Source organism: Leptonychotes weddellii, chromosome 3 (assembly GCF_054177405.1).
Source record: "Leptonychotes weddellii isolate Sample4059 chromosome 3, ASM5417740v2, whole genome shotgun sequence".
NCBI lineage: Eukaryota > Metazoa > Chordata > Mammalia > Carnivora > Phocidae > Leptonychotes > Leptonychotes weddellii.
This window is the reverse complement of record NC_138371.1, coordinates 81,519,656-81,547,031: the sequence shown is the minus strand read 5'-3', so window position 1 is coordinate 81,547,031 and position 27,376 is coordinate 81,519,656. Positions and strand designations below refer to the sequence as shown.

At 33.4% G+C, this 27,376-nt stretch overlaps 1 protein-coding gene across 1 annotated transcript in view; it reads right to left on the bottom strand.

Annotated features, from left to right (window-relative positions):
- The window catches only part of LRP1B (LDL receptor related protein 1B), a 1,719,891-nt gene that overhangs the window by 105,309 nt on the left and 1,587,206 nt on the right, over positions 1 to 27,376 (bottom strand). Inside the window, exons 63-70 of the mRNA XM_081815486.1 lie at positions 26,674 to 26,780; positions 26,201 to 26,333; positions 18,984 to 19,106; positions 12,251 to 12,376; positions 11,375 to 11,512; positions 9,754 to 9,888; positions 6,100 to 6,219; positions 4,044 to 4,285 (exon numbers count right to left, since the gene is read on the bottom strand). Coding sequence (XP_081671612.1) covers positions 4,044 to 4,285; positions 6,100 to 6,219; positions 9,754 to 9,888; positions 11,375 to 11,512; positions 12,251 to 12,376; positions 18,984 to 19,106; positions 26,201 to 26,333; positions 26,674 to 26,780 — 1,124 coding nt within the window. The remainder of the gene's footprint in view (positions 1 to 4,043; positions 4,286 to 6,099; positions 6,220 to 9,753; positions 9,889 to 11,374; positions 11,513 to 12,250; positions 12,377 to 18,983; positions 19,107 to 26,200; positions 26,334 to 26,673; positions 26,781 to 27,376) is intronic.

Sequence of the window (27,376 nt, the reverse complement as noted above, 5' to 3'; positions counted from 1 at the left end):
CTACCAGCATTTGTGCACCAACTTGGAGCACAGTCCTCCTATGTGCTCTCTTTCTGTTCCAGCTTTTCCCCCACCAAATCCATTCTCTACATAAAAGTAAAATAGTTGTCTTAGACATAAATAAGATGACATTACTTCCTCCTCATCTTTTAGGTCTTCACTCAAATCTCTTTAAATGGGCCTTTATGGAGCATCCTATTCAAAGAAGTCTTACAACACTTGAGTTTTTCTTTCTTGGTCCATTATGTATTTCCTTCAATATAATTTTCAAAATTAGGATTTTTGGTATTTATTTATTTATGAATTTACTTGACTTTGTCTTTGTTCCCCAGAATATAAGCTTCGGGAGAATAAGACTTTGTTATTATTTTGTATCCTAGGAACCCAACACTAAACCTAACAGACAGAACTCCTTAAATAAAGCTTTGGGTATGAATGAAAAAATTTGACTGGTTCACCTTAAAATGCTATACAATATGTTCAATAATATCCTTAGAATTATTAATTGTGGAATCGTATGTTTTATATATTCCTATAAGATTTATGTTCAATAAAATTTTGAATATTGATCACAACTGTTACAGAACCATTTAATGCCAAAAAGCATACATTGTTGAATGCCTGTCTTATGCAATCAGCAATGAGTCACATAATGGAAATAACTTAATGATTTGACAGTTTTAGATTTCCTCCAAAGAAATCATAATAAATGATTGTTGTTGTTAAATGGTTTGAATAAACTCAGATTTTTTTTTTTTTTTAAGATTTTATTTATTTATTTGACAGAGAGAGACATAGCGAGAGCAGGAACACAAGCAGGGGGAGTGGGAGAGGGAGAAGCAGGCTTCCCGCAGAGCAGGGAGCCCGCTGTGGGACTCGATCCCAGGACCCCGGGATCATGACCTGAGCCGAAGGCAAACGCCCAACGACTGGGCCACCCAGGCGCCCCAACTCAGATGGTTTGAAAAGTATTCTTCAGAAGCAAGTGTAGACAATTTCAAGGTAAAGTTATAATGATTACCATAAATTTATAGTAATTAAGAAAATTAATTTAAAAAATGGAAAAAGAAACTATCAATTTCTACCAGTATTCCAATGTCCTAAAACAAGACTTATTTTTTTGCTAAAACTTGTGTACACACATGAACTTATTTGTGAGCACACAAGCATACCTATGCACTTGTGTGTGTGTGTGTGTGTGTGTATGTATGGGTGTGTGTGTGTGTGTGATGTACACAAACCCATATATTGGGGTTTGAGGTTTATAACTAGGTCCCCAATTAGAGATGGAAACCTTTTAAATAAAACTTAGTTGGATATTTTCTTAAAAGCTCTCAGGGAAAAATAATTGCCTAATCAACTTACTGAAGAAAAGATATGATTATTAATGAATAAAACTATAAGCATTTTCATTCTGAAATCCTCTTTTGCATAATAGAGAATATGCCAAAAATGGTATCTCATATTCACTTCTCAAAATTAGGTAGATCAGATAAACCATTTGTTTTGCTCAGGAATATTTAGCTATTTAATGGTAAAAATCTAATCTGTATTTTTAAAATCATTTGCATTTCTCCAAGCATTGACCTACTTTACAGTGCTTGTCATCATGTACTTCATACTAAAAATGATAAATTGCCAGAAAGTATGTATAATTGTTGCATAATGCTATCATATTCTGTTCTGACTACTAAAATTCAAATTCAGAAATCTCATTATGCTTTACATATAGATTGAATCATGTTGCCTTTTATGTTTTAAATTATTTAATTTTCTTAAAGGAAAAAAAAATCCATCCATTTTGTATAGCCCAGGGGGCTAGAAAATCATAAGCATTTCTATCTATAAATAACTTAGACTGCATTTGAAATTTAAATTTATCATCATAATTAGTATTCAAGCCATTTTCACAGATTATAGAAGAGTATTCCCTTCACGACTTCCAAAAAAAGATCATATTGAAAATTACCTTCCTTTAGAATGGACTTTGGTTAACATTTAGTTGTCTGAGTAATATTCTTCTAATTTCTGATACAACATATTTCCTACACTTTACTGAGATGGAAATATTCTAGTATTTTCAGTATCTCTGAACATGCTTTCAAGACATCCTGTTATCCCATGGCTAACATCTTCCATTTGGTTCACTGGTAACTCCCTCTCTCTCTACCCCCCCACCGTGCTCGCTCTGTCTCTCTCAAATAAAAAAATCTTTAAAATATATAAGATATATACAAGTAAATAAATATATAATATACAAGCAAAATATACACATTTATATATTTCTATGCATAAGGATAAAAACTTAGTTATCAAACTATAAGCAAATTTGGCTTCAGGTCTATAATAAACTCTGTTCACTAGAAGAAACTGGTTATATATTAATTATTAATCTCCCCAGACAAAACTAAAATAATTATCAAATAATTTTCCCTGAAAAAATTATGTCAAAGATGTATTTTTAGAAAAAAAATTCAGAAAAGAGTAAGTTGCAAAATTTTTCATGTGATTACATGCATCTTAGAGAAGAACATCTTGTCAATCATCATCAATACCATCATTGTCATCATCAGAAGCATCATCATCATCCTGTTAATAGCAAGTGTCTATAGAGTACTTATTATGTGCCAAGAACTATTAACACTAACATACAATCTGTATATGCATGTAAATATATATATATATATATATATATATATTCCTCACTAAAACCTCACGAAATAGAGAGGGCAGAGCAACTAAGAGGCTAGTAAGCAATAGGAACAATATTAAAACCCAGGCAATGTAACTCCACAGTACATACTCCTTATCACTTCATTAATTAGTTACCATCAGAGCAATGTTTTTGCAAAGCAGACTGTGTGTTACAGATAAAGAAAGCTAAAGCTAGCCAAGACTAAACCAGCTTTTTGGTCTGATAGCAAGTGAGTAAGTGAAGGAAGGCAGAGGGATCTATTAGATTTTTTGCCTCTTTCCTAGAACTGTTCTTAATAGAACTTAGAGGTATTTTGTAAAACTCTATTTGGCGGAGGAGGAGTTGAAGAAACAACTCTGATATATATGGATTTTTACTCACAATTAATTTAATCTAACCTGAATTAGAAAGGTAATATAACTTCATTAAAACCAGATTATTGCTATCTACCTGATAAAAATGTATTCCAGCTTTCTATCAAATGGTATTCATGCAGTTCGAATCTTTATGGTAGATACCACCGCAAAAGGTAGTAAGGACTTCCAGATAGGTACCTCTGATTCTTTTCGAATACAAAGCTTCAATTATATCCTACTGTGATAGCACTTGACTTTTTGGTTGTATGGGAATGGGCCAGGTCTCATAAAAATAAGTATTTATCTGTCATTTTTCTCCCAGGTTACCTCAAAATATAAAATGCACAATAAATTGACATGCCCTAAAACAAAAAAGGACAGTCTACAACCACAAATCTAAACAAATACTCTAGTTTATTTTTCTCAAAAGGAATAATCATGATAATCAACATGTCCATCATACACCAGCAAACAATATTGCTCTGTTTTGGATGTTCCCTGAAATAGAGTTATCAGGAGTCAGAAGAAATGGTTACACAATTTAGTTGATCTCTGCCCTAGAAGAGAGGTAGATTTCTCATATTGTTAAAAATGAAATAATATTCCCTGCATATTTTGATAGTTTATTTTCTAACATAAAAACAAAGTAATGATTCCTGATCTTATCTCATGATGAAAAAAACTCACGTTCATAATATAATGCTAAATAATACAAAATATAAAATGTGCTAGAAATATTAGGTATTATTCATTACCATTCTTACATAGCTAAAGCAAATGTACTTAAAGAAAACCATAATATATAATTAAATTATATGCACCTGTGAGAATAAATGAGCAGGGAAATGTTTGATTTCTGTATAGGGAGAATATTGGGAGAAATAATTGAATATACTAATTACCTCCTATAATCAGATATTGCGATTGATAGATTAAAAAAATAGGGAGGTGGAAAAGTATGAGCCTTCAAATAGTCAATGTTATTTACTTACAATCAAGCCACTGTTTGCTTGCCTTTTTTCTCTGCCATGGATCCTTTTGTAGAAAATTCCGCCTGGATTAAACTGAGTACTCCAAATAATCATATCTCTTTGATAATATACATCCATCCCTGTTATCCTTGAATTATGTTCAATATGAGAAATTTGTTGATGATCGCCACTGTAGTTGAATGGATATATAAAACCCAGGATATCAGTGTCATTAGCAATGTAGAGAACTTGATCTTCAGAGCCTGGAGATTATTATAATAAAATACAAAAATAAAGTAAATTTCAACTAATGTAAAAATAATAATTGCACTTAAATTATTTTGAATTATTATTCTTAACACAGTTTCTTGCTCAGTAAAAATCAACCAATTTTATATCATGTTATAGTCTCTATGACTTATTTCTAATACACACCTAAACATTTCTAATAGTTATTGATGTAGGTTTTCCCAGGGCAAAGCTTACCTTATGACTAGAAATTAGGTATTTGTAGTAGATATCCTTTTCATAAAGAGGGATCTCTATTTGATAAATTGCAATACATTATGTTCTAATGCTTCAATCCTCAATATTCAGATGGTATATTGTGTACTCATTAAGCCTCAAACATTCCTGAGCATTTAGTTTATGCATCGAGTCATCATTTTCTTAGGTTAAGAAATGAAAATTAAGGGCGCCTGGGTGGCTCAGTTGGTTAAGCAACTCCCTTCGGCTCAGGTCATGATCCTGGAGTCCCAGGATCGAGTCCCTCATCGGGCTCCCTGCTCAGCGGGGAGTCTGCTTCTCCCTCTGACCCTCCCCCCTCTCATGCTCTCTCTCTCTCATTCTCTCTCTCAAATAAATAAATAAAATCTTAAAAAAAAAGAAATGAAAATTAAGGGGGTAGAGTCTTCTTCTAATATTCATATATCTCAAATATTCTTTTATTTTTATTATAAAAAGATGTCAATATTTACTACATTAAAATATCATAATGTCAATATTATTTAGGATCTTGCTAGTAGATCCCTGTAACCTGAAGTTTTGAAACCTACAATACAAAACTAATGTCATTTGCATATTGAGACAAGTAAAAACCTAAAGTGAATTCTGAATATACTAATTAAAATATTAATAAAACCATAAAGATTGAATTGCATATACTCTATCTGCAAATTAAAAAAAAAAAATTGTGAAGTAAAGTTCAGCCCTACAGTTTTAATAGTTCTTACATGGTTATGTTTGTCTACTCTATGGCAGGCACTGTGTTAAAACTTTCATAATTTATCTCCTCCTCTTATGGAAAGTAGGGATTCATATTTCCATTTTACAGATAAGGAACTGAGGCTCAGAGAGTTTAATAACTTCCCCAAGGCCACAGATCAGAAAGAGGCAATGCTAGGATTCAAATTCAAGTACATTTACCTCTCCGCCCATCCTTAATCCACTATATCATGTTATTTTCCACCTGTAATAACTGTCTTATTAACATTGTCCAATCATGCCCTGTAACTAACAATATCTGTTACAATATTATTTAGTAAAAACTAGAGCATGAAAATTCATACCTAAAAAAGTCCCAAATGCCCAGTTTTTTTAAGTTTTAAAAATGATATTCTTAAGTAAACGAGGTCTGAATTAAAGCATGATTTTATTTTAAAACCTTTTAAATTCCAACTCAAAATTCCATTCTCCTTATAATGCTAACCTTTAACCTGTTATTTTTATCCATCGGGATAATAATATTTCTCAAATACACTGAGAGCAGGCCATAAAGAAAGATACTTTATATTCTATCACATTGGCTTATAAACTTTTCCCTCCTCCTGACAGATTTTTCAAGCACAAAAGTGATTTGAACAGTAACCATGTATTTGGCAATCATATCTATAAACCATCCCAGATTAGATTAAGAATGATAACAAACCAACTTGGCAAATTAGCCAATATTAAAAAGAGATTTATTTATATTTTCAGGCATGGAGCTATTGCTAAAATATAATATGAAGCATCATTTTCCCCCATAAGATATTTATAGCAGTTATAATAGCATTTAAAATCATTGTTATAACCTTACCTTTTGCTATGCAGGTGTTATTCCTTTCCTGAAAATTCTGGTCACACACACATTTATATGACCCTTCCATATTTATACATTGGTGGGAACATGTGCCAAACACCAAACATTCATTAAGATCTAGAAGAGAAGAGCTTAATATAACATCACCATACCCTCAATTAGCGCTTCCATTCTTTCCACATTTAAAGAAAGACAAATTTTTCTTCCTTCAACTTCTTATTTCTATTTCTTTTATTGTCTTTTTAAAACTCTCAAGTGTGTGATTTGCTGTGTCATATTTTCTGGCCGTAACAATTTTTTTACAATAGTTTCACTATAATAATTCATCAATTGTTTGTACATTGCTTTTTAACCCACTTAACACATTCAAATAGCCCTTTCAAACTTCCCTAGTATTTTCATTCACTCAAACAAACACTTCTTGAGGTTTCCTTTTAAGACTGTTTCTGATGACCTACCTCCATACCTTTGTACTATCATATAATGTCCTATAATCCCCTTGCCCACCTTGACGTAGAGAATTTTTACTAATCTCTCAAAATCCACCTGAAGTGAAACCTTTCTTGTTTTCCACCAATATATACCCATCCCATAGTTTCTCCACTGTCTGGTTGTTTCTCTTTGATAGCACTGTATCTACTATATTTCACATATGTGGCCATAGATTCATATCCCCTACTTGACTTTCAGCCCCTTTAGGGCTTAAATTATAATTAATTTTTTATTGCCTGCATGTTACACAATTCCTGGCAAAAAAAAATGAAGATACAGATACACATGTAACACACGTCTGGCTTCATATATATGAAGTGACGATGTTACAAGAAGGGCTATGTGAAATAATAGCAACAAAACCCTGAATATCTGCAAATAAATAAATCCATGTACATCATATGTAATAAATAAATCACAGGCAATATTCTGTGGCTTAGCACATGCCTCTAATTTTAATGGCTTAAGCAGAGCCAGCAGTGACGTCAGGTGATTCTGGTGAATTACTACTTTCTCTATTTTCAGTCAGCTTAATTCTTCTGCTCTTTTTATCACGTTGCCCTCATTATGTAATAAATCTGTGAGATACATCCTTCTTTTGAGTTGGAAAATTCAAGGATAAGCACAGCAATAATAATTATCTTTCATTTAGTTCTCAACTGTGTTCCAAAGCCTCAGTGGTAGAGATCAGGAATTTCCCAGGGACACTTGGAATGAGTGGCAAGGCTCAAATTCAGGCTTTCTGATTCTGTTGTCTCTACCAAGATACTTTGCCCAAGCTGAACTTAGGCACTCTCACGATAATTCATTTCTGTGTTTGATTGAAATATAGGACAAAAAGATAAAGAAAACTGTATTGTTAGCGAATACTATACCAGGGACAGAGCAAAATATATCTTATCCGCACTTGGCCAACAAAAAAGTATTACAATATTGGAGCACTGGGTGTTATACGCAAACAATGAGTCATGGAACTCTAATCAAAAACTAATGAGGTAATGTATGGTGATTAACATAATAAAATAAAGTATTGCAATAAATAATATTTGATTTGTTTGATACCTGTAACTTTGAACAGTATGCTATTTGATTCTTTTGTTTCTTTCCCTTTGATGTGGAATCAAAATAAAAATCTACATGATTTGATAAAATTTCGCCTCCTTCACATGGCCCCATATTGGCCAGAATCACCATTTTCTCTTCATCTCTATACTAATGTCAGGGGGCCTGACTCACTTTGTTTGCAGAGTATGTGACTCTTAATCTCAGTCCCACATTGGGAGAGATTACCTAAAACACACCCATATGCATACACACACACACACACACACACACACACACACTAATGTTGATACCGTGAGCTTTCGTAGGGGGCGGAAGAATCTCACACATGTCCAATACCTAGAACAGTGCCTGGCACACAGCAACTATTAATCCATTGCTACTTCTCTGCTGCTATGTTCTGTCATTTGTCTTCCCTTTACATATTCTAATTAAAGTATTTTGGCTCTAACATCACATAGTGATTTCTTGTTCTCTATTTGAGCTATATATAAGAAAGGCACAAACACATTTGAATTACTTGAATTATGAATCAAAGTAATGTCTTTCCCTTCCTCCATACCAAATCAAATTGCTTTTCCTTACTATCAAAACTTCCTTTAATAAGGATACAAATTTTATTGGAGTGCAGAAGTTATTAATTTGCACAAAAAAAAATACTGGATTTGTAGCAACTTAAAATGAAGAGTGAAGTTGCAGCTTTTATTTGCCATAGAATATAATTAGAAATACAGAAAACTTTGAGAATGGGAGTTTTAAATTTTGTAAGTATATACAGGAAATAGAGCCCATTATTCACAAATAAATGTTAGAAATTTAATGTTATTTAAAATTAAAATTTTGAAGAGGTTGTGTGTATGTATGTGTGTGTGTGTGTGTGTGTGTTTATATACAATTGATAGAAAGTTTCTGGGGAAAAAAGAAATAATCTAGCCTTGAGAAATAATTTACTTTTTAAATTAAAATAAGGGCGCCCGGGTGGCTTAGTGGGTTGAGCGTCTGACACTTGATTTCGGCTCAGGTCATGATCTCAGGGTTGCGAGATTGGGCTCCACACACAGCAGGGAGTCTGCTTAAGATTCTCTCTATCCCTCTCCCTCTGCCCCTCCCCTCTTGCTCTCTCTAAAACAGATAAATAAATCTTAAAAAAAGTAGAGAAACCTAGGCTGTCAGTTTCCAGTGTTCCATGTTAATGTAAAAATAAAATGCCATGCATAATTCAAACAAGTATATAATTCAAAATGTACATGAATATGACATGGCCACACTTCTTTCCCTGTTTGGTGAATATAATTAATTCATTTCAATAATCTCATTTTGATTGACACAATGCAAAATCACTTTTCTTTATCCAAGAATAACATGGACAGTAGAGAAGGAAGCTGGTAGGTGAAAGCATTTTACAACTTGAATTTACCCTAGATAAGCCAGACTTAGACAATTTAGGTTTGGCTCTAATCACAATAATATCAACTTTAATGGAGAAACTGGCAGTAAGCACATAGAGGTCTATATTTCATGGCTCTCTAGCTAAAGCCTCGATGTATATTATATTTACCTATAATTTACTATGAGATCCTGATCTCAAATAAGTTGACAGAGATTTATTTAGATCCTGTCTTTGAATTTTAGAAGGCACTCTTGATAATATAAAGCACTGTTTGAGACATGGTGTTAGGACAAAAGCCCCCATTCTCTAAAAGTGAATTACCTAGGGCAATGCCCCAATACCACAGCTCAAGAGAAATGGGTCATCATAAACACGTTCTTTCATGAAGTGCCTCTAATTCTCCAGTAGTTCCTGAACCAGCGATGTTGTTTTCTGCATTTCAAAACAGAGTTGTAACAGTACAATTGAAATTCCTGCAGGTCTGAATCTGCTATAGAAAAGGCTTTGTAGCCTCAGAGCTGGTTAGTTTAGCCATACAAACAGGCTCTTGACCCCAGGGACTGTCACTCTTGTAGGTAAAACGGTATCCCGTAGATACACACCAATCTGATGAAAATCAATCCCATGTCATCTCACAATTTAACAGCCTTGTGAGTCTTTTATAACCTAAAGATTTAAGAGCAAGCTGTTGAGGAAATGTACTATACCTTCACACTGTCTGTTTTTCATGTTTCTCTGAAATCCAGGCTTACAGCGACAAAAAACAGATGTTTTTATTTGATTACAATATGCATCATCTCCACATGGATTCACATTATCATCACAGGTATAGTCAGCAGGAGCTAGGATTTAAAAATGCCATCAAAACTAATATAATTCTAATTCCTGAAGTGGGAGTTTACCTTTATTCTTAATTTAAAATTATATTTATTATTCCATAGATAACTTTTTTTGAATTTATAAGATTATGATCTTCTCTCTATATAAGTCATCATTTCTTATAAAGGTATAGAAGCAGATAAAAAAAAATGAGCTTATTTACATTGAATGTAGTTTAGACCAAACTGCCAATAGATGATATTTACAGCTGTATTGAAGTATACTACTTTGTAAAAGGAAGTCAAGAGTCAATGTTTCTAATGACAAGCTATCATTACAATGGTACGATGTATGAGTACTACATTCTTCTCTAGGAACCAAAAGGTTTCCTAGATGCTACCTAGAAATGTAGGCATCAAATGCTAACCTAAATTTAGTATTCAGGAATTCAACCAAGGGTACTACCTATTACTCAAACAAGTAGGTTAAATCATTCGTTCTTAAATATTTTTAGCCTGGAAATATATATGAGGAGCAACATGCTCCAGTGGTCACGGGCTGTTACACAAGTTAGTGTTATGTGTTATTTGCCATTCCCAGCATAGCAGTTGCAATTTCATAATTTATTTCCTATTCCAGAAAACATTTTAGAATGCACAAAAAAATGAGAGGGACAATTATTATAAAAATGATGTTGAATTAGCTCTACTTTACTTACATATATCAAATTATTTTGAAATATGAAAACTTTAATTATCAGAATTGTAACTGTTATTAATCCCCACTGACTCTTGAATATCTTATAATTAATTAAAGCACACCAATGGAATTATACCTCAGTTGAGATATATGTGGCCATATTAAGGTGGGTAATGCTTCATCAACCCAGTGAGGAACAATTGGGATGCATAAATGAGAAAAAGTGAAAGACCCCATAATAGGAAGCATTTTATGACTTTTATACGCAATCCAAATTTAGACTCATAAGTTTGGTTATTTTTCTTAATACGAAAAATGAGATATCAAACATTAAACACAAAAATAACCAAGGTCTAATAACTCAAATATCATCACACTCCAACTGAATAAAACAATAATGTCTTCTTTAAGAATAACTTGGCAATGGATTAAAATCTTAAAACACTGAATAAATTACTAAGACATTTGTTTGTAAGAATCAAAAATATTAAATTTATATTTTATAAAATAAAATATTAAGGGATATAGACTTCTTTGCTGACAACAAAGTCTGTAACTGGGTATTGGGATCTCAGGTTCAGCTCTAAGAAGGGTACTCACTGTGAAATCGAACTTTCCCACCTCATACTTTCTGATATTAATTTAAGTGGCATTCTAAGACTGCATTGGCAAGGGCTTACCAAAAAGAAAGTATACTTAAGTACGTTTTTGAAGAACAATATTTTCTCACATCATTAGAGAAAATTTTAGTCATGTTGAAGTAGAAATTGAACTTGCATGTTGCTACACTTTAACAGAAAATAAACTCACTTATTCTGCAGCCTTGTTCATCTGAACCGTCTCCACAGTCATCAAGTTGATCACACTGCAGGTCCATGGGGATACATTTTTTATTGCTGCAAGCAAACTCATCTTTTTTACATGGTCTTGCTTTATATGCAAGCTTACCTATAAAGTCATTAAAAAATGATTAATGCTTCATAGAATCAAAACAAATTATTGAGTACATTAACACATTCAAGATTTTACTAAACACTATCAGAAATATGGCTCCACAATCCTTTCTTTGAAGCTCTTGGGCCAAATGAAAAAATTCTGAAATTCTGGACTTTTAGAAAAGTAACAGTGTATTTACCCTATAATAAGTACCACTGTATTTCCACAGGAAAATGTTTGAATATTCACCCTAAGTGGGACTTTGTTTTTAAAGTAATACAAACTGCTTCAGACCAGTCCACGTCAGGGTTTGTCACCAAATGATTTCGCCACCTACATTAGTAAAGCATTTGGTTTTAAGAGTTTTGTTAGTTTCAGAATTGTGAAGAAGGGATTGTGTATACAGACACACATTCTTTATTAACACTCTCCCCTCAAGGAGCTGTTTAACAGAGAACATTTTTAAACCACTATGTTTTTTCTCTCATGCAGTATTTTCTGAAAAAAGTTTGTATAATCAATGGAGATTTACAGACTAGTAGAGACTTTGGATAAAGCTACACAGCTCTACTATTCAAATGAATGCTAGCAGATTATTTTCATACCTTGTCAGAGGAGCAAGGGTCTAAAAAAAATTACCCTCAGACATGCCACATGGAAAATATTTCTTTTTAATTTTTTGAGCCCCCAAACCATTATATTATCTTATAGCTGTCACTGAATCAATTATTTCACATTAAATGGATTTACCACCACAGTGATCTTCATCTGAGTTGTCCCCACAGTCATCAATCCCATTGCACATTTGCTCAGGCTGCAGGCATATTCTGTTATTTCTGCATCTGTGAGGTCTTGTGGGTGGGCAAAGAAATTTGACTGAAAAAAAAGAAAAAAGCAAAGCAGCTCCTTTGGGTACACTGACTTATGTGGAACCATCCCCCCCTTTTTTGTCTTCCTTTTTTTGTTTTGTTTTGTTTTTTTGTTTTTTTGTTTCCTTCTTTTCAAATCCATAATCTGGCTTTTCTGAATATCTTTTGTTGTGGAAATTGCCTCCATGTACGTACTAGAAAATATGTGATAATAGAAGCTATGATCCTCGTTATTTATATTAACTACAGAAAAGAGTGCACAGCTGAAATGAAATAAAGTAAGAAAAAGAGACAAACTTCATGGTCTCATTTCCAGATGCCTTATCTTAGCTGACTTCACTTGGTGTACAAAATTAATTTATGCCTGTGGTTTATACAACATGGCAGGACACTTAGCTATTTGAAAGAGCAATTTCACACAGGATAGAGCTTGAGAAAGCATATGTTACAGGTCCAAATCTGAAAATAGGTCATCCAGTGAAAAAAATGTCCCAACAATACTATAACTGTGTTTCCTACTCTGTATCTCTGTAAACAAATGTGTAAATATGTATTTAAGTCACATAGGTGATCTTTGTTATTTATGTTTAATTTTTGTGGGTATATGTATCTGTGTGTGTGTGTGTGTGTGTGTCTTAAAGAGACAACAGTGAAAGCCAGATAATTTTACCTTTGTCCTTTCTATCATTATCTAATCTGAAGACTTCCACCCCTAGAGTAGGAAACATCTCTCATGACACTTTATCCTTACATGTGGAATATTCCAGGGCGCTTTCATTGGTTTCCTGATCTTCTCACTCTTGAATTCTCTGCTAATATTCTCATTCATTCTCATGGATTTACTTGACACTATACCCTTAAGATTTTCAATTCACTAATTCTAGTGTCTCACAATTGATTATAGGTTATCTCCTCAGGAATTTCAAATTCAGTAAGTCCAAAGCTCCATTCTTTATCATATTCCCGTGACTTCCTTCTCCCCAAACATAAGCTTTGTGTTATTTCCATGGTTGAGTTAGTAGCACATCAGAGCTGCACGTCTGGGGTTATTCTAAATGCATTCCTCTTATTGACCTTCAACTCTTACTAGTCAACAAATCCGGGTAATACAGTCCCCAAACTTGTTTTCTCTCCATACATACCAGTTACAATAGCTCAGCTCTTCACTATCTCTTTCAGAGAAAACCGCAAGAGAATCCTAAATGTCTCTGTTTCATTGCCCAACCTAAGATCTTCCAAAAGGCACCAGAACAACCCACCTTAGAACAACCCACATTAATCTGATCATCTCTTCCATAGTTATCCAGCATTTTCAGAATAAAATTTAAGATACTTCACATGGCATAATAGACTAATCATTACTTTGTCCATGCCACTCTTACCGACAAATCCCTTGTCACTCTTAATATTCTAGCAATACTACTTTATTAGCTCCTTAAATATGCCATACTTCTTGCCTGACCTCCTTGGTTTAATTCAAATCCAGTTCCCACTCCAAGCATAGTTCCTCCCCTTTAGGTCTTTTAGGAATATCTCTTCCATTTCTCAAACCCCATGTTATCTTATGTTTAAATATCCCTTAATTTCCTACTTTAGCTTTCAGAATTTTGTTACTATATTTTCACATCCTATTTTTAAAAATAAACTAAAACCAAAAACTATTATTTTGATGGCCAGTCATTTGATTATTCATTTTTCTTATTGCTATTTTCTCATCAAACTTGTAAACATCATCCCCTCCCCAGTTTACTAATGACTGTAGCACCTTCTTTCATCATTATTGCTCTCCATCCAAACTCATTTCAACATCCTAGATGACTTCAACATCCACATGAACAAACGAACCAATAGCTGTACCTCTTAGCTCCTTGAGTTTTTCATACCCAGTGACCTTTTACTCTAATTCACCTAAGCCACCAACTATCCTAGAAAGTTGTGAATATTGGTAGATTTCAATAAATTTATCTTTTTAATTTAGCCAATGATAATTTGTGTTGCTTGCAGATAAGAACATTAACTGATGTAAGTGCAGCTGGATATACCATTTCCTACAATTGCTTCATATACAAAGTCACTAATTTGAATGCTACAAATTCTGCCCAGTATTTCTTATTTTCCCAAGTTTTTAATTCAACTAGTCTCATTAAATCCTTTTTCTGTCTTAGGTGAAACTTTAGCCCATTGATAGATCTACCTTTTCCTATTCTCCAGTGTTTTTGTCTTTATTTCCCTCTCCATTGACATTAGATCCCATGCTCCATCTTTTAATTTACTCATTTGACAAATATTTATTGCTAACTTATTATATGTTGGACACTGTTCTAAGAATTTATTCAGAAACTTATTTTAGTACAAATAATCTGGATTATCTGTCCTTTTTCTCTTTTTCATTTAGTTATCTAACAAAACCTTAAGCTTAGATGAATAAAACCATCTGCTATTCAAATGTCTGCATTCTGGGAAAACCAGGAATGTTGCAGATGATCATGCCACAAGACCAACTGATATCACAAATATGAATATTTATTAATGCCAGATGGGCCCTAAATATTACTTGGAAATCATATATATCTATATCTGCATATAGATATAAATACAGATATATATGTATATATGAATGGATAGATATGGATATAGATACAGAAAAAGATAGTATGTCACTCTCTTACCCTTTGCAATAATGATTCAAATCTGCATTCCTTTCAAAATTTCTTATAATAACAACCTTCCATATTCTATATATGAATATACTTCCTATGGCATATATTAAAAAGTAGAAATAAAATGATGGGGAATTTGTTATCACCTTATTATATAATTGGACATCCACCTGCATCTATAGTCTATCAATTCATGTCAATATTTTTAATAACAGAGAAGGGGTGACTACTTATATCTAAAACTAAGTTTTCCTCTGCTCTGAAACTCATTTTTTCCTATCTTTTCAGGAACCATTCCATCTTTCTTGATACATTTCATTACCTTGGTATTTCTTTTGCCATACTTTTTTTTTTTTTTCAAATTATTTTGTGGTAATTCATCTGAGTCTCTTCCAGCTGCTCATATTTATTTAGAGGTTTGGTTGCCCTCGATATTGTATCCTAAGTTCCTTCCTCTCTTATGCCTTACTCCCCGCCAATCCTAAGTCTTACAAAGTCCATAGTATTCATTACCCCATTTTATTCTCTCAAATTTATAATTCTAGACCAGCTTTTTAAGCTTTAGAACCAAATACCTAGAGCCTACATGAAATCTATACGTGAATGTCTCCTCAAACATATCTCAAACCAGGCTTTTAATCTTTACTTGCAATACTGTTCCTCTTCGAATGTTACCCATGTATTCAACTGAACAAGCACAAACACCCTACAAATTATACTTAGTAACTTCCTCTCCCTTGCCCCATATAGCTAATCTATTATTTAATCCAATTTATTTTGCTTTTCAAATCACCTTCAAGTCTGTGTATATTTGCCATCACCTGCTATCATTATCTTAACCCAAGCTAGTAGCATGGCTTGCTTAGAGTATAGCAATCAATTATCTTACCTAGCCTTGCCCCTTTTTATCCAGTATATGTGAAATATAAATATGACTATATGTCTGTTGTACTTAAAGCTTTTTCATATTCTTTTAAAAAAATAATTTGTAAAAAAAATATTTATTTATTTATTTATTTATATCGTAAGCAGGCTGCACGCCCAGCTCGGAGACCAACACAGGGCTCGATCTTATAACCCTGAAATCACTACCTGAGCCAAAATCAAGAGTCGGATGCTTAACCAACTGAGCCACCCAGGTGCCCCAAAACCTTTTAGTATTTTTAATTACTTTTAGGCTAAATCTAAAAATCCTTATGAAGACTCACAAGATTCCAGACTCTTCTGTGTTTTCAGTTTCATCCTAAACCAGTATCTAACCTGTTCTGTACTCTCCAAGCACATGGATCTTTCAGTTCCTCCAATAAGCTATGGTTTGCTCTGCCTCAGGTTTGTCTGCATCTTGTTTCCTTTGCCTACAACATTATGTCATGCACCTTCCCTCCACCCCATCCCTTTCACCTACTTGGCAGTCATATATCTCTCAGACTCAAACTCAAATATTATTTACCATAACCCAAGATTGAATAAAATCTCTCTGTTCTATACTTTTATAACTTACTCTACTTTTTCTTCAATGCACATATCATAATTTGTAACCATATATTTTTGAAATCATTTGAATCCCTATTCCACTAGATTCTCAGTTCTCTGACATCAGGGTCCATGCCTGTTTCTCTCATCATTATATTCCCCAAAATAATAACAGTATCTATCCTAACAAATATTTATTAAATGAATGAATGATACTTTTCCCTATGCTGTTCATAATGGCTATGCTATCTTTTCATTTGGGTTCTTCAAACTGTAGCTTTCTGAATTCCTCCTTAGGCAGAGTTCATCTTATTCCTCTCCATCTTATCTGTACCTTTTACTTAATTCCACCATTGCTTGAAATATAATGTATGAAAATCTGATTTGTATAATCAGAATAAGATCTTGTCAAAGAGGGGCGCCTGGATGGCTCAGTCGGTTAAGCATCTGCCTTAGGCTCAGGTCATGATCCCAGGGTCCTGGGATCGAGCCCCACATCGTGCTCCTGGCTGAGCGAGGAGACTGCTTCTCCCTCTCCCTCTGCCTCTCTCCCTGCTCATGCTCTCTCTCTGTCTCTGTATCTCTGTGTCTCAAATGAATAAATAAAATCTTAAAAAAAAAAAAGATCTTGTCAAAGAGAACCATGTGTTGTCCTTTTTTTTTTTTTTTTTAAATCCCAATTACTTAGCACAGTCCCTGGTACATAACAGCTTGACTCAATGTTTATACTGATGACCTAGGGGAATGTAAAAACATGCACAGAATCAAGCTGGTTGTATTTTAGGTTTTCCAGCAGCTGTGTGGCATGTCACTGAGAATCACTTCCTGGCCCTAGAAATAGTCCTGGGGATGTGACCCTGGAGCCTCACATGGTTAATTAGTTAGCAACCATTTCCTACTCCACTCACTAGTTGTGTGCTGAAGTGGAATGAAGGTTAGAAAAAATAATATATATATGTGCATATCTATCTATCTATCTATCTATATCTATATCTATATCTATATCTATATCTATATCTATATATACACACTTTATAAAAATAATTGGTTCTGGCTTGATATTGGTATAAAAACTCATATTTTTCCATGGATTATAATTCAGAAATAATATAATCTCTGGTGATTCTCTAGAATCTATTGTGTAAGATTATGTAGAACTAAAACTGAAACTTAGTTATGTCTCTCATTAGTTTTGTCTATAGAGAACACTTCCCAAAGACTGTCATTTTTAAGTTTTAAATCTTTTTTTTTTTAAACATTTTATTTATTTATTCATGAGAGACAGAGAGAGAGAGAGAGGTAGAGGGAGAAGCAGGCTCCCAAGGAGCAGGGAGCCCGATGTGGGACTCGATCCCAGGACCCTGGGATCATGACCTGAGCCGAAGGCAGATGCTTAACGATCTGAGCCACCCAGGTGCCCAAGTTTTAAATCTTTTTAAAAATAAAGCTGCCTCTGTGTTTTGGATTTTTTATTCAATTGTAACATCAATAGTCAATGTCATCATCTATCAAAAAATATTGGTTTAACTTAGTGCACCAAATAGAACAAGGAATTTAAGTATATACACTCATGCTATGTTTTCTTTAATTCACCTGATGTGCTACTTAATTATATCCAAAGTAGTAGTATTTTTCTTTAAGTTAGAGGTAAAATACTTTTTTACTGAGATTAGATAGAATAAGAAGGGACTAAAAATGTTTGATACCTATAAGAAATCCTTTACTTTGGTGATATGAAATTAGATATTTATAGTTGCTGATTGCAGAAGTACACCCCTGACAATTTTCAAGAGTCAGGAGTAACTTGAATTTGAAGAAGCAATAACTTTTGTTAAGATTTTCAGATTGAAATGTTATATAACTCCTAACTTCAGTTCTCTGCCTAGGTCTAAATATATATTAAATATATATTAATATATTTATATTTATAATATAGATATGAAGAAATAACATAATATATTTAAATGTATTAATATATTTACATAACAAAATATATCAATATGCTTGCATATTAAAATATATCAATATATTTACATATTATCTCCATATGTATCTCCCTTCTCTGAACAACATTGGTCTCAGTCGTGGGTAATTTGTGGAACTACATGATTTTATTATTCACATTTTTTTCCATGTACTTCTCTGTCCAAGAAAAAAATGTTTTAGCCTAAATAACCAATTTGGTACAAAGCCAAAGTCCTTATATGAACCTTACACAATTCAAAAGTTCAACTACTCTACAGACCATAAACTATCTTTTGAATAGTGTTGACATGTGCAAGTTCAGATTTAGGGGGCGTCTCTGTAAAGTCATCAACTTTGGACGGGGTAATCTCTTATTACCTGAACAAAAGCTGTATCTGTCTCTACCTAACCCCAGGATGGCAGACTTTGTGGTTTACCTCACCACTTCATTGATTCACACCAGTACATTAGATCTGGAGGTGAGAGTATAATCTAGACCCACATGAAATGCCATACCACACATATCAGGGGCTTCATCAGAGTTGTCTCCACAGTCGTCTTCTCCATCACACACCCAGAAATGTAGTTTGCAAAGGGAATTATTGCAGAGAAACTCATCTGCTCTACATATATTTCCTCCTTTATTTTAAAACAAAACAGAAAAAGAGACATAGAGATGTAGCATAATTAATGCCAGTCAACAGGACACATATTCCTCTAGTTATCTTAGCACAGTGTCTAGTTTTTCACTTCCTTATATTTTTTTCCTGTACAGTACTAGGGACAAGCAGTATCCAAACTTTTTTTTTTTAAGTTACTCATGATTTACTTTTCAAAACAATCTGATATTACCCAAGTATATTATATTTCCTTTAGAAAATACAGGTAAGATGTTAGAAGAAAGTTTTTTCAAATATAAATTATCTTCCATTTCACATACTTTTCATGTTACTGTAAAGAAACTTAGATTTTAAATAGTATTAATTTTCAATGTAAAAATTGTATTGTTCTGGAAAGAAAAACACTTTCAAAATTATTAGATAGTTCAATTCAGTTATATCTGGAAACTAACAAACTGAATTGCTGAGGACAGAATAACCAATAAAAAGTTTTTGCAATCACAGATAATCAGTTAATTTTATAACAGAATTAGAAGTCGGTGATGTGATGAAATATTACAGTTATACTTATAAAAATTGTACAGTAGTGTACCTGATTTTTTGTGTATTTTGTCAATGTTTGCATTTTTCTCTTTTCACAATTAAATACAAAGCACCAATAATACAAAGATATGCTCACTCAAAATTAAGTATATCTATCATATGCAAAGGAACCAAAATACTAGTAAGCTCTGGTTGTTTGTCTAGATATGTAATAATATATAGTGGAAACTGCAATCGTTGGGGAAAGTAACTTGATGGGAATTCAGAATTAAGATAAATAAGATTGCTCTCAGAGAATTTCACTACCTATTTGAACCTCATACATAAGATAATAAATATGGTTTCTATATTAGATAGATTTGATGACTGAAGGTATTAACATATTTAAAAGTGGATATGTTTATTAAAACATGGGGCTGGGGAGTGATAGTGTTCATCTTTGCGAGACTAGAAAATCCTGGAAGGGCGCATTGTTCATTTTGTGGATGCACTCTGGAGGGAATAATAAGCCTAGGCTTATGAGGGTCAAACAGCTCATCTTGTTGAGTTTTGACTTGTATACAAATCTTTAAAAATTCACTGACAATAGCAAAGATTTAATTTAGCAAATGACAGAATGAGATTTGGATTTTAGCATGCTAAAAATAGCTAGAATGTGGAGAACTTGGAAATGAAGGTAGCAAGAGTAAAGCCAAGGCTGGAGGAAAAAAGGCCAATTTGAAGAGGGGTTACAGCAATGCAGAAGAGAACTGTTGGTACTTGATTTAGAGTAGCTGTGTTTGAAAGTGCTTCAGGAAATGGAATCCTCAGGACCTGATGGCTAAAAAGATCAAAGTGGCAAGGAGAATGAGCAGTCAAACATAGTACTCCATTTTTGATTTATTTGGACCATTTAGTGAATGTTGGTATTGTCCAAAAATAAAGGAATAGAGCAGGAGGGGCAAGCTTAATAGAAATAATGACACAATTCATTTAAGATACTAGGAAGACAACCATGTAGTGATATTTAATAGGATAGTGGATAAATATATCTAAAATATAAGATAGGTTCTTAGCTGTAAATATATAGCTGGGAACAATCAGAATATAGTTGTTATTTGAAATTTAGAATAAAACTGAAGAAATCAGGAGGAGTCTGCCAAAGAGACAGAAAAAGTCACCAGAGTTGTTGGAGAAATACCTGAGAAGTGTTCCAACAAGAAGGTAGTAGTTAGCACATTTATATAATGCTAAGAGAGGAGGTTCAGTGAACTGGTGGTGGATTTAGTGAAGTGTTTGTAGTTGATTATTATTAGATGAAAGAGTAGTAGTTACTGTAATCATCCATCCCTTTCAGGAGTTTGGCCTTAAAGGCGAGGAAGAAAGGAGGAAGTTAGGTGAATAAGAGAGCCTGGTAGCTTATACGGAGTAAAACAGGTATCTGATATATGTTAAGTCCTTCTGAGAATAATTCAGTAGACAAACTAAGCTTGAAGATACAGAAGAAAGAAAATCTAATTGATACAATGAATTCCTTGAGAATTCAGAAATTGTGAAGGATTTGAGATCTAAACTAAATTAAAAGGATCATCCTTCGACTGGAGGTGAAACAAGTCTCCCATTTCAAGAGGGAGGAATGGGGGAAAGGTTAGGCTAGGCACGGCAATAGATAGATTTGTTAATTTGGTGACCAGATATTGAATAAAGCTCAAGATTTTTAATTATTTCTGTGAAGTATAAGGTGAGGAAGAAATTTAACTTTTTAAAAACTTGATAGGGTTCATGGTAGAGAGAGATGATTAGGGAAGTATAGGTCGATTGCTTAGAATCTTAAGTAATAGTTGAAGCTGAGGCCAAGATGTTACAGTAATATCAATCTGAACAGTTCTAAGAGTTCCTGCAAAAATGCTTAACAGAACGGCACATCCTACATTGGCATCTCTGAAGACCAGCAAACTCTAAAATATGGAAAAAGGCAAGTCCTTGGTGAGTCCACCAAGGTGAGTATCACCATGTAAGACTGACAATATAATATCTGGCATTGGGGTGCCCCTTTCTTTGAACTTCTGCAATGTTCAGTTTTAAAATGTCCTAATTCTATCAATAATTTCAATTACCAAAACCCATGCAAGAAAATATATTACCACTTAACAACTCTGTCTGAAAACAATAAAAAGATACACATGTACAGTCTTTAGTATTAAAGAAACTTAAGATATGAATATCGATAGGAGGTGAATATTTGCTTAATTCAGTATCAAAATCCATGGAATATGAAAGTTATATTCTTTCAGAATAAAGATTCTCTCATGACTAAATCTCACTGCATGTTCCATTTTACAATGGATTATATTCAAACAAAATTTGTGAACTCTTGACATTCTCTGATTATTTTAGAGAATTCTATTTGTAGCACATCAGTCTTTTTAAAAGGAAAAAAAAAAAATGAGTTCCCAAAGGTATCACATTAGATAACATAATTTTCCCCATAAGAGTGTTGGGCATATTACTATTTTTTAAGAAGAAGAGAAATATAAATGAAATCACAATGTAGAACAAGGCAAATGTTTTGTGATAACTCACTAAAGGCTTCCTATTGTGTAAATGAATTTGCATTTAAAAAAATGCATCATGGGGCTACCATGACATCTTGAGTCTACATAAAATGCTTATTTTAAAATGGCATAAGGCACACATAAGCAACAAGAAAGGTATAAACAGATTAGGTGGATCAAAATTTCAGTTTCCTAGTCATTAGTCATGTTCTTAATAAGCTCAACAGAAGATTATTAGAAAAATATAAAAGTGTGTGTATACATATATAAACAATAACCTACATCTAAATATAACTGAGCTTTTGGCAGGTTCATAGAAATCTGGACAGGCCATCATCACTGAAAATAAGCATCTAGAGTTCCCATTTTCATTTAGGTGAAGAGAGTTTAATATATGATAATATTTTATAATTTTCAAAAATAGTTAACACATTTTTGAGCTGATGGTTACTAAAAAGAATAATTCTCAATCTTGCCCACCAAAATTGCTAAGAAGAATAAAGTTTGGGAGCTCAGACCAAAACAAACACCAAGTTTCCTTGAGGCAACATGTTTTACCTTTAAAAATATGAATGCTGCTTTTATTTCCACAGTATTTGGGGGTTCACCTTTTTAAAGTAAACTAGTAAAGTTGATTCACTTGGAAAATATTCCTGTGTCCCTATTGCCTTCCAGCCCCCGATACTTAGTTCATGTGTCCAGATCTAGGATGAATGAAGTAAGATTTAACAGGACAAATGTTTATTCTGGCATTCCATTTCCTCAATGTCTTGAAGTACATTTATCTAGTACCTAAACCACTTGCTGGAGGTAAGTTAAATACTAGAAATCTGAACTCAATCATACCTTAAGGTACATCCATACAGGATCAAATACTTTAACCACCAAGATAATTCATTGGAATGTACCTGGCAGCAAAGAAATCCAAGGAAAGTTAGAAACATGAGTATTGATGGAAGGGGAGCTTTGACACATTTGTAAATGATTGAATTAAAGGCTCTCAACTCTTTTTTAATCAGTAAGCTTAAACTTTTAGTAGAGTCATTTTAAATCTAAAAGACAACTCAGATTTCAAATGTTATAATGTTCTTTCTTTGTTTCTTTCTTTCTTTTTTTTTTTTTTACTGTAATGTTTGATTTTTAACCTGGAGTTTCTGTTCAAACAAACATTTCTAATGAAATTTAATATTTAAAAAATGTATAAATCCTGACAGGATTGCCCTTACACATACACACACACACACTCACTTTCTAGATATTCCTACAGCCCTTGGTGACATTTCACTGTGGTTGGATTTGATAGTATGAAAAATGAGCATAGAAAGGCTCCTAGAAGTAAGACAAGAAGCTAGATCTCTTGAATCTCATTTCAGGAAATTCTTTGTGCTATTATACAGTACAAATTCTACCACTCTCTCCTTTTGAAAAAATATTTGAAGACTCTTTAAAAGCCTTGGAAAACTTCTCATTATGCTTAATAGTAAAACCAAATTTTATATCATGAATCTTCAATTACTCAAAGTTCCTAAACACTTAAACTTTCTCTCACCTCTGAGACTTTGTGTATAATGATCCCACTGCCAGGAATGCATTTCCTCATTCTGTTTGCATACCTAATTTTTTACATCAAGAAACTCACATTCTAACTGGGGAAACTTAGTCAACTAATACAGAAGTAATTATACTAGAAGGAAGAATATGATAACAGGAATGTAATCAAAGGGTTGCTAGGGAAATTCCATAAAAGACTGCAATTTGGTTGAAGACAGTAGCAACTGAATGGACCTGAAAGGATAGATATAATTTTTATTGGCAAAGGTATTGAGATGGTGGAAATAGCAGAGGAATCAGGAAAGATGTTGAAAAGCATGGAAAATGTTGCTAGATTTATTCTTCAGTTTGGCTAGGATATATTATACATAAAGAGAAGTAATAGAGTATAAGGGTAGGAAAGTAAAATAGGATCATTCTCTTGTAACCCTGACTGCCATATTTGTATATGACCAGGAAGGAAGAACTTTGAGCAAACATTGACATAATCAGAGTTACACTTCAGTAAGATGAACCTGGCAGCAGTGAATAGAATGTATTAGAGTCCAATTACATGGTATTACATGAGCCCAGGCAAGAAGCAATGAGAAAAGAGCCAGACTGGTGACAGAGACTGAAATTGAGGGGCTGGGGCTTATTAGCTAGAAAACGGAAAAAGATGAGTAACTTAACTGTCCTTAAGTCTTAGAATATAGCTATATTTAAGAGTTTTGGTGTCAGAATGTCTACAAAATTTGCTGTCTCTAAAGTGACCAATGATAGAATGTGAATATGAGAACTTAACCAAAGTAGAAACAGCTATTTGGGAAGTGTAACCTTTTATGGCTCTATATAAGGCACTGCAGATTCCAAATGAGAACTAGGATTTCTTCTGCTGAATATTACAACACTTTGTCAGGTTTGGGATGGAGATCTTAGCAAATCATAAAGGTTTGCTCTAATATTAAAGAAAACAGAGGGTATTTTTCTTTGAGTGACTAGATTTTTATAGAAGTAAATATTTTATTTATTTTTTCTTTTTTTTAAAGATTCTTTAAAAGATTTTATTTATTTATTTATTTGAGAGAGACAGAGACAGAGATCGAGAACACAAGTAGGGAGGAGAGGGAGAAGCAAATTCCCGGCTGAGCAGGGAGCCTGACATGGTCTCAGTCCTAGGTCCCTGGGATCATGACCCAAGCCAAAGGCAGACGCTCTACTGACTGAGCCACCCAGACACCCCTAAAGCTTTTATTTACATTCCAGTTAGTTAACAGACAGTGTAATATTAATTCCAGTTGTACAATATAGTGATTCATTACTTCCATACAACACCCAGTGCTCATTACAAGTGCACTCCTTAATCCCCATTGCCTATTTCACCCATCCCTCCACCCGCCTCCCCTCTGTAACTATCAGTTTGTTCTCTCTAGTTAAGAGTCTGTTTCTTGATTTGCCTCTTTTTTTCCCTTTGTTCATTTGTTTTGTTTCTTAAATTCCACATTTAAGTGAAATCATATGGTATTTGTCTTTCTCTGAGTGACTTATTTCACTATGCTCTCTAGCTCCAACCATGTGGTTGCGAAGGTATATTTAAACTGTATAAAACCTGAGTACATGTTCAAATGCCTTGCAACATACGTCAATATCTAGTATCATCTCTGTCGATGATATTCCAAATATTCTGAAATGTAAAGTCCATTGAGAGACTTTTGTAAGCAGCTTAAAAAAATGTTGCATTTAAACAACATATTTAACATTATGAAAATAATAAGAATTATAGAATTTGTGATCATTTTAAGCTTCGCCCCACAATTTCTTTGCTTTCATCTCATTAACTTTAAAGTAATAACAAATGCGCTTTTAATGTAGTGAATTACAATAAAAAAGTTGTTATTTGTTAGGAAATATTTTCACATAGCTAGAAAATAATGCACTACAAAATTGAAAGCTGTCTTCCAGACTGACAAAAAATGTAGGTCATTTTCTCAACCATATGGCAAAAAAGGAAATTTGGGGCACAACCTGCAACCTATATATGATCTAGCAAATTAGTGTGTGTAATATAGTATGCCATATGTTATTATTTTTTCATAGTAAGGCAAGCAATGTGGAAGAGAAACGTATACCAAAAATACTTTTATAGTAATGGTTCTAGAGGTTATGTTCCCTGCATCCTTCTCCTGTCTCTATCCCTGACCCAGCATCTAATCTGAGGACAGGCTCAGGGCAGGACACAATAAACACTTGTACTTTGGTTGCTTTTGTCATATGAAGATTGACACTTATTCTGTCTGAAAATTTTCCAGATTTTGCTTACTCAGAACAGGATGTTTCATAACAAAACAAGAATGGGTAAAGAGAATCCTTTGATGATCCCATCCTCTGCCTTTAGCACACTATTGATTCTGCACAACATTTTAATTGTCATTCTCTTATTTCCAGGCAAGCACGCGCGCGCGCACACACACACACACACATACACACACACACACACAGACCTTACCTCTGTCACAGTTCTCTTCATCACTGCCATCCACACAGTCGTGAATACCATCACAGAGCCATCTAATTGGAATACAGTGGGCTTTATTTCTGCATCGAAACTGATCTTCCTTACATTCAGTCACACAGTCCATCTGTTCAAATACAAATGGGCACTGCAGTTTTCATTAATGATAATGATATAGTCACAGGCAAAATAAACATGCAGCTGACAATACTGGAGATTTATTACACCATGGGCTTTCTTTTATTTTGACTTAATGAATATAACCTCTACAAATGATAATGGGTTTAGTATATGGACAGCATGCAGACTCAGGTATTTGCTGCAATTACTGTGTTCAGTGTACTTGTCCTAACATTTTAGACAGTGTAAGAATCAAGACTCTGTCTCTTTACTCTATTTTTATTACATTTGCTTTCCCGAACCTAATTCATGTAATTCAGAGATTTTAATCAAATGATAGATTTTACCTCATCAGAACCATCAGCACAATCATATTCTCCATTACATTTCAAAGATGCTGAAATACATCCTCTGCTGGCACATATATATTCACTTGATGAGCAAGTAGGAGAAGCTGAATATAATTATAAAGTTAAGATTTAGAATCGGTAAACTGAATGATTGTTTTGATAGATAAAACATGTAAGCATGTAAGAAATTCATAGACAGTAATGAAAATACTTTATATTATTTAAACTATATTCAATATCTGATATTAAACATTTATTCAAAACGTGTTTCACAATATTATTGTATTTCATTAAATATACCTAAAAAAATGATGTAATAGCCTGTTCAGTAAGTGTTCAACTCACCAGACTAAAGAAAGAAGGAAAAAAATCTAGATATTTTCCATCTCTTTAGTTTTGAAGAATTAAATGAATTTTCCATAATTTTAAATTAAGTTATTCAAAAAATAAAGGCCTCAAATTATTTTTAAAATTGTAATGGGATTTAGTGACCTTTGGGAATGTTAATTTATATATGCACCATATAAAGCTAAAAGTAGACATCTTGGCATGGTCTCATAGACCCCATGATAAATCTAGCTGGCTATGTTGACATAAAATGTCATATTTGCATAAGTTCTGACAAGTATTTTTGTTTGGGGGTCTTAAACATGAATATATACATAATTAACTGAATCTATAGAATCTGAAGTATTCCTTT